Below are 8,335 nucleotides of genomic sequence, written 5' to 3' on the forward strand. Positions count from 1 at the left end.
ACGATGGTTGAGGTATGATAAGGGAAGGATACTAAGGATACTGAACTACGGTTGGCACTCCGGTGCCGTATTAAGTCGGCGGCGACGGCCGCTCTGTGACCTTGCGCCCTCCCGGGTTGTCGGAATATAGCAAAGTCTAAGAGTCGTTTTCTACTTTGCTCGCCCCTCGGCGTGCGGCCGAGGCTCCGGCGTTGGCGGCCCCTGCCGCCACAGAAGCGGCAGGGCCTAATGGGTGTGACGAAGGAGGGCGGTGTCGGACGAAACTAATGACCACTACGTGGTCTCGGCGTTAGCCGGGATCTACAAGGGTGAGCGCGGTCTGGTAGCCCGAGTAAACTTCATCTTTCTCTAACTCTCTTTGTTTGTCTCGGGACCAGATTGACAGGGGGGTATCAGGGTGGGGGGTTCAGGAGGTGGACACGAGGATGGAGGCGCACAAGAAACCACGGAGGATAGGGTGGTGGGTGAATCTGGGGAAGGGTCATACGTACAAGTATGGGGTACCCAAAACTGAACAGTCACCCCAAAAGTTGAACAAGCGAAAAATCTGCCCTTTTTATTCCAAAATCAAGATTGAGCACCAGAAATGGACATACCTCCTGACTTCAGGTCCAACAAATGGCATAAACGCGTTGTGAAAAATAAAATAAAATCTGACCACGAGCTTTGCCGCCCAAAGTTCGATTGGATACCATACTTTCAAGTTCATCTCAGCACTGCAGCAATGAAGTCGTTCGTGGCAGATAGAATTTGAGATACAACTTTTTTTGAATTTTTTTTGATACTTACTTCGCGTTGACCAATAAAACTGTTGTTCAAGTTTCGAGTGACATTGGGGTCGGGATCGACGACGCTAGCGCTCCCACGTGTTCGGGAATTCTACGTCTACTACTATCCACCATTAAAAAAAGCCACCCCGACCTGGATGGTCAAGGCCATCAGCTTTCTAATGGAAAAAACCCCGACTGAATCGGACAATTTTAAATTTACTTATGGCCTGCTACCTCAGTTCTGTTCAACTTTAGTGGACCGGTACTTGTACGGCAATGCGCGAGAGGGAGAAGCGCTTCTGGTGGAGACGCCGCAGGATAGAGACCCGTGGAGCAGGCCGCGAGTAACAAGAGTGCGTGCACCTGAGGAAAAGCTAACGTCCACGTGTTGCACGTGGATGATCGGGTCATATAAGCTCTGCGTGCTGGGCGACTACTGTAGGAGATGGGGGCTTTGCGGCTAACGTCCGGATGCATGAGGCGGGGCCTCGAAGGTTTGAAGATAACGTCCGAATGCATGAGGCGGCCTTGAAGGTTTCTTAGTCGTCTGTCCGCAGTAAGGACAACGAAAACCCTTCGCAATGGAAGAATTGTAGGAAATTCAAACGTCAGGTCCGCTCTCACTCCTAGAGTTGTTTTCTGTGTGATGAGGTGGAGCTGGTTGATAGATCATGCACACAAAGATGTCGCCTGGCAACGTGCATGAAACAAGACTCTCAAGCTTTCGTAACATCAAAATGAACTCCCCCCCTCCCCCCCAACTACTATGACGCACCATTGCAACACGTCACGAATGCCTGGGGTCGCAAGCGTCTATGGCTTTTCGCTTGGTCATTTAGACCACTACTGTACCATGCAAATAACCACATTAGCCACCGCTGCAACTACTGTACCACTGCATGATCGTGCCATATCAGTGAGTCTACTAGTCTCCAATTGCATGATTGAGGTAGGACAGCCTCAGACCCGTCCTCTCGCCTTCGCGCAATTCTTCCTTTGCGTACAGTTCATGCGCAATGTTTGTTTTGTACAACAGACAGTGCCCACGTCTGCGGTCCTCAGAATTCGATCCGTGATATCTTCCTAGTCCTTTACCCACCCGCTACCCAGTGTAATCCCTTTGTCCGCGTCCCACACCCTCACATTCTCGTCCCAGGATGCAAATATTACATGTCTTCCGTCCGCACTCATGCCAATACTGTGCCCACGTCCGTGTGTCCAGTCAACGAGCCCCCTCCTTGTGCTCCGTCTGGTACGTATGCGGCAACCGCAATGCAGTATGCGTACGTCTCGTTGTCAGAAGATGGACTAACGTTCCATAAAGCCGGGTGATGCATGCAAAACATGAACTGAAGACTTTCATGGCTCCTCTACTGTCGTCCTGACCATGATGCTCCCGCCAAAACTTTCGCACCTTCTTTTGTACTCATTATAAAGCGCATACAGCTGTTGCCACCTGCAGAGCGGCTCGTCTCAGATTACACCGTCGTACACGTCAACTCAGCCCAAAAACATGCGGTCACCATTTTCTTCTTCGGTCACCGCAGCAAGGAACGAACACTGTCCTCTAGCCAGTGAAGCGCGTCTTCCCGGGGAGCACCGTCTTCCGCTTCCCTAACCATATCCAAGTATCTATATACTTCCAAGAGCGGCCTAAGATTGAAGAATACTTTCCTAATCAACCTAAGCAATCCGTCAATGTCAGCTATGTCCATTTCCTGTGCATAGGCCTCTAGGATATCTCGGTTGCACCAGTCAACATCAAACAAAGGATGGCCTGCGAAAGAGCTGTCAAAGTCGAAAAACCGGACCCCTGGACCCTCATCGGCACCCTTCATGATTAGGTTTCCATCGGTCGTGTCGTTGTGTATCAAACAGTTAGGCATTTCAAAATCAATAAGTTCCGTCAGATCATCTTGCACCTTCACCTTGATGCTCGACAGTTTCTGCCTTGCTTCCGTTTCTAGCACGGTCAAAAGCTCCTTACACTGAAAAAGTGAGTTCAAGTTCTCACGCATCCACAGCGGTGAATAACATGGTAGTCCGGCCTCTAACAAATCAGGCAACACCTTTGCGCTTGCGCGGTGCAGACGCACCAGATCTCTTACTCCCTGCTTACACGCTTCATCCTCCAATCCACAGAAGCTAGTCTCGTCACCGTGGTCCACAAGGATCATTTGACGACGTTCCACGTCTGCGAATAACGGCTTGGCGACAAGATCAGGAACAACGCTAGACATTATTGACGTGACTCCAGCATCGTTCGACGTGGATGTACTGCATTTAAGGTAGTAATCACTCTCATTCGTCTTGATCCTTAGCACAGCTCCTCTGGATGACGCACGGATCTGAACCAATTCCCCCATCACATGCACATTGTGTCCATGCAATATTTCGCGTACCTTTCGAAGCGTTTCTTGATACCATCCAACAGAGGCCCAAGGCACCCGTCTAGGCGGCGAAACGTTGGCTACGGTCTGTTCCAGTTCTCGCCGAATCGCTTGCTCCGCTCCTTTCTCCGAGTGCGACACATGGACGACACCTGCTCTGTGATCATTGGTGATGGCTACCCAACTGCATCCAGAAGGCACTTCTTGAGACTTGTCATAGCACTGAGCAACGAGAATAGCGCGGACCATAGTAGCTGAAAGATTAGACGTTTCAACGGACAAATACTCAGAATAACAATGTCGAAGAACAAGAAACGGAAATTCGATACCAATGACTGTCTTGACAGCGCTGCACACATCCTGTATCGAGCTGTCACCTACGTCGTCAGAGAGAAATCCCGGAAGCCTCCACTGATCAGGACCACTTGCCACAAGCAAAACGTATTGATGGCTCACATCAAACGTAAGAAGTTGCACCTCATTGACCAAATCCCTTTCACAGCGTGCTCTGGACGACTCGTAGATAGGCTGTTCGCTGCGGAGTGACATCTCTTCCGATCGTAGAAGCGATCTTGCGCGCTCGTTTTGTCGTGGTTGAGATATTTTCCGTTGAAGCCTTCAAGGTCAAGCGTGTACCAGATCGCAATTGACCTCACCGTCCGAAGTTGGACAAGTCATGGACCAAATGAGCCTCGTTGTATACGCGGGTGCGTAAATTTTGAATTCTTTTCATAGCGCAAAAAGCGGCCTCATTTTTGCGCATTTAGGCATGTCATTTTTTGCGTGAGCCCACTACACGTAGTGCGATTTTAGGATTTCAGGAAGCGCCCACTGTGACACCACCCATTCCGCACGCGTCGAGCTGTCCCGTTTGCAATCTGTCATCCTTGTCTCGATGCTCGACCTTCGATGACTACGTTGCCAACCAAGTCTTGACGCTCAACGTCCTACCCGACCATGGCCATGTATCTGCTTTGGCCATGCAAGTGCGTATTCGCCGGTTCCATACGCGAACGTTCTCCTGCACCATGATCGTCGATATTTTGGAGGAAGAACGGCCGTCAGCGGCGGGCGGCATCGCTTTCCTAAAGCTTTTCGACCGACGTTTTGCTGATGGCCTCCGGCGTAACAACGCCATCGAGCCATGGACGAAGCGCATGGAAGAGGCGTACATCGAATCGGTCTAGAGCGGCGCAATCTACAGTTACCTGCATGATCTCACCCACATTGACCTTTTCGAGGAAAGCAGACGGAAAGACTGGGATGACGCTCAGAGCGAGGCTTTTCTCGCCCACAAGCTTCTCCGCCAGTACAATGCCGAGATTTCCCTCTATAACGGGCTGCGCGATCAACAGGGTAGTGTCATCCCGAAAGTTTTGCGGCGGTCGATATCGATCTGGAGCTTGCAACGTCGAGCGGTACCCCAAATCGCTGCGGCAGCGGGGACTTTGAGCCTTCCGAGTGAAAGGCATCCTGCTCGAGTACACAGACGGCTGCAACCTACTGGACATAGTCGATCACTTTCCGCGCTCGAGTTGGCAGGACATTGTCAATCAAGCCATTGCGATTGTCGGCATCATGAACGATCGCAACATACTAAATACTGACGTGAGGCCCGAGAACTTTCTGGTTTGTACCAATCCAGATGGTCGCCGCCATCCCTATTCTAAGGTGTTTATGATTGACTTTGGAATGAGCCGGTTTCGCGGGCCTGATGAGTCGGACGCAGAGTGGGGACCGGCCAAGCATGGCGAGGACGAGGAATGCGCTGTTGGCATCATCATGAAAAGTGTGTTGAGCAATCACGGCTTCGAGGTGCCCTACGAGCCTTCATCGAAGTATTATGAGTGGGCTGAGACGGAAGATACGGAGAACATTTTTTATGAGTATGCGATCAAAACTGAGGTCAGTCCAGGTGTGGTCGTCTACTCCCTGCCGCCGGAGGAGAACGCAGAGGGACATCATCAGTCATTGTATAGTACTCGGAGCATGTGAATGTTACTGGGCGCACGGCGAGGAACGAAGGAAAGGATTCAAATTTGCATCCAGACGCTTGTTGTCGCGATGCCTCGAGAAGCTACTGGAAAAGGGCACAGAGGGTGCCGACACGAATGCAGTTCGGGCTGCAGAGGTTTACGAAAACGCAATTGACAAAAACGACGTCAGTGCGATGGTAGCTCTCGGCTTGCTGTTGGAAAAGGGCGCAGAGGGTGTCGAGAAGAACGCGGCTCGCGCAGTAGAGTTGTACGAATGTGCGATCGAAGTAGACCAGAGTGTTGACGCGATGTACAAGCTTGGTAACCTCATGAGGGATGGGAGCGACAGAGTTGAGAAGGATGAAGCGCGGGCTGACAAACTATACGGGAGGGCGATTGAGAAACACGATGATGCTCATTCTATGTTCAATCTCGGCAACCTGCTAACATATGATGCGGAACGAATCGAGAGAAACGCGGCGCGTGGCATAGAAAAGTTCGAGCGGGCGATCGAGAAGGGTAATGATGTCGATTCAATGGTCCATCTTGGTCTCCTCCTGCACAAGGGCGTAGAGGGAGTCGAGAAGAATATGGTTCGCGCCGTTAAGCTGTACGAGCGGGCGATCGCGGAGGGCAATGACATCGATGCGATGGTGCATCTGGGCCTCCTGCTGCAGGACGGCGCGGAGGGGGTCGAGAAGAACGGGGTTCGCGCCTCAGAGCTGTACGAGATTGCGATCGACAGGAGGGACGATGTGCATACATTGGGCAATCTCGGTCTGCTGCTGCACCACGACGCGGAAGGAGTGGAAAAGGACGAGGTCCGCGCACTGGAGCTGTACGAGCGTGCGATCGAGAAATCACGCAACGGTAACGCTAAGTTGAATCTTGCTCTCCCCCTGAAGGATGGAGGAGACAGAGAACGCTACGCGGGCTGTGAAGCTGCTTGAGGGTGCGCTTGAGGAAGACGGTAAGGTTGACGCGATGGTGCATCTTGGCACGCCGATGCAGCACGGAGCGGACAGGGTGGGGCGTAACATAGGGCAGGCGGCACGGCTTTACGACATGGCGGTTGAGAAAGACGAGAACAACGGAATGGCTCTCGCAACCTAGAAGTCCTGCAAAGGGCCGGGCTGGGTGACAGGACCGGGGCCGTGAGACGGCTGCATGGGTGATTTCGTCCCTAACATCAAGTGCGTTCACGGCTCGGGAAGCATGTGGCGGGGGGTTGAAGCAAAGACGCGAGAACGATCCCCATGGACAAAATTATACCTACAGAGGTCACGTTCTCCAAGAAAATTTGTTCCTCCTCGCCGAATCGTCCGAAACTCGTGAAGTTCAATACTTATGGCATCGTAACACGTGTCCGCTACACGTGTTCGTTTTGGGCTTCAATTGACGCCCCAATCAATTAAGCTAATTTGCTCCTCAAAGAATTATGGGCTGTGAGTGTGCAAAGATACCCTTGTTGATTACAGTGTGGTGACGTGAAGCTGGTTGATACTGTAGATCACAGATACAAAGATATGGACTGGCAACGTCCATGAAACAAGACTCAAGCATTCGCATCATCAAAATGAACCCCACCCCCCTCAACTACCATGACGCACCATTGCAACACAACACAAATACATGGAGTGGCAAGCGTCTACGGCTTTTCGCGATTTAGACCACTACCTTCATGGAAGCAACCGGATTAGCCACCACTGCAACTACAACTGCGTGATCGTGCCATATCAGTGAGTCTACTGTAGTCTCCACTCGAGCCAGGACAGCTTCAGACCCCGTCCTCTCGCCTTCGCGCAACTTTTCTCTTCCGTGGAGTTATTTACCATGTTTCTCCTGTACGCGAAACATTGCCCATATCTGCCGTCCCCAGAATTCGATCCGTGATGTCTTGCCAGTCCTCTACCCACTCGCAACGAAGGTTGATCCATCTATCCACGTCCCACATCCGCACGGTCTCGTCCCAGGATGCAGATACCACATGTCTTCCGCCCACACTCATCCCAACGCTGCGCCCCCTATCCCTGTGTCCAGTGAACGCGCCCCTCCTTGTCCTCTGTCCACTACGAATCCGGCGATCGCGGTGCAGTGTGTGTATGTCTCGTTACCAGAAGATGGACCATCGTTTCATAAAGCCGGGTGATGACATGCAAAACGAGAACCGGACACTTTCAGGCCTCTACTGTCGTCCTGACGTTGATGTTCCCGCCAAACCTTTCGCACTTTCTTTATACTCATTATGAAGCGCATAGAGCTGATGCCAACTGCAGAACCACTCGTCCTAGACTACAACGTTGTACACGTTAACTCAGTCCAAAAATACGTGCTCACCCTTTCCTTCTTCGGTCACATCAGCAAGTAACGGACACTTTTCTCCAGCCACTGAAGGGCGTCTTCCCGGGGAGCACCGTCTTCCGCTTCCCTAACCATGTCCAAGTATCTATATGCTCGCACGAGATCTGAAAGATAAGAGGTTTTGTTGATCACACTATACAATCCATCAATGTCAGCTATGTCCATTTCCTGTGCATAGACCTCCAAAAATTCCCGGTTGCACCAGTGCACATCAAACAAAGGATGGCTTGCGAAAGAGCTGTCAAAGTCAAAAAACCGGAACCCTGGACCCTCATCGGTGCTCTTCCTGGTTAGGTTCCCTTCCAACTGGTCATTGTGTATCAAACAATTAGGCATTTCCCAACTAATAAGTTCCGTCAGGTATTCTTGCAGCTTGACCTTGGTGTTGGACAGCTTCTGGCTTGGTTCCGTTTCCCGCACAGACAAAAGCTCCTTAGATTGAAAAAGTGAGGTCAAGTTCTCACGCATCCACAGCGGTGAATAACATGGTAGCCCGGCCTGCAACAAATCGGGCAACACATTCGTGTTTGCGCGGTGTAGACGCACCGTATCTCTTACCACCTGCTTACGCCCTTCAAGTTCTAATGTAAACATGCCAGTCTCGTCAACGTGGTCGGCAAGGATCATTTGACGACTTTCCACGTCTGCAAACAACGGCTTGGCGACAAGATCAGGAACAACGCTTGATATTATTGACGTCACTCCAGCATCGTTCGACGTGGATGGGCTGCATTTTAGGTAGTAATCACCCTCATTCGTCTTGATCTTTAGCACGGCTCCTCTGTATGACGTACGGATCTGAACCAGATCCCCTATCACATGCAAATTGTGTCCACGC

General features: G+C 51.3%; 6 protein-coding genes; 3 read left to right on the plus strand and 3 right to left on the minus strand.

The window, feature by feature from the left end:
• The first annotated feature begins 1,563 nt into the window (after positions 1–1,563).
• On the plus strand, positions 1,564–1,857 carry CHC_T00002374001 (hypothetical protein). The gene has a single exon (XM_005713406.1). The coding sequence runs from the start codon at positions 1,564–1,566 to the stop codon at positions 1,855–1,857; it is 294 nt and encodes a 97-aa protein (XP_005713463.1).
• Positions 1,858–2,308: 451 nt separating this feature from the next.
• On the minus strand, positions 2,309–3,709 carry CHC_T00002375001 (hypothetical protein). Its single transcript, XM_005713407.1, has one exon. It carries the CDS (start codon positions 3,707–3,709, stop codon positions 2,309–2,311), a length of 1,401 nt encoding a protein of 466 aa, XP_005713464.1.
• A 1,112-nt stretch (positions 3,710–4,821) lies between these two features.
• Positions 4,822–4,944, minus strand: CHC_T00002376001 (hypothetical protein). Its single transcript, XM_005713408.1, has one exon. The coding sequence runs from the start codon at positions 4,942–4,944 to the stop codon at positions 4,822–4,824; it is 123 nt and encodes a 40-aa protein (XP_005713465.1).
• A 59-nt stretch (positions 4,945–5,003) lies between these two features.
• CHC_T00008352001 (Sel1-repeat containing protein) lies at positions 5,004–6,732 on the plus strand. XM_005713409.1 is given in 2 exon segments: positions 5,004–6,086; positions 6,087–6,732. The coding sequence occupies 1 exon segment, from the start codon at positions 5,004–5,006 to the stop codon at positions 6,084–6,086; it is 1,083 nt and encodes a 360-aa protein (XP_005713466.1). The 3' UTR covers positions 6,087–6,732.
• Positions 6,733–7,028: 296 nt separating this feature from the next.
• Positions 7,029–7,385, plus strand: CHC_T00002377001 (hypothetical protein). The gene has a single exon (XM_005713410.1). It carries the CDS (start codon positions 7,029–7,031, stop codon positions 7,383–7,385), a length of 357 nt encoding a protein of 118 aa, XP_005713467.1.
• Positions 7,386–7,488: 103 nt separating this feature from the next.
• CHC_T00002378001 (hypothetical protein) lies at positions 7,489–8,091 on the minus strand. Its single transcript, XM_005713411.1, has one exon. It carries the CDS (start codon positions 8,089–8,091, stop codon positions 7,489–7,491), a length of 603 nt encoding a protein of 200 aa, XP_005713468.1.
• Positions 8,092–8,335: the final 244 nt, after the last annotated feature.

This window comes from Chondrus crispus, genomic scaffold (genome assembly GCF_000350225.1).
Source record: "Chondrus crispus Stackhouse genomic scaffold, scaffold_136, whole genome shotgun sequence".
Classification (NCBI taxonomy): domain Eukaryota; phylum Rhodophyta; class Florideophyceae; order Gigartinales; family Gigartinaceae; genus Chondrus; species Chondrus crispus.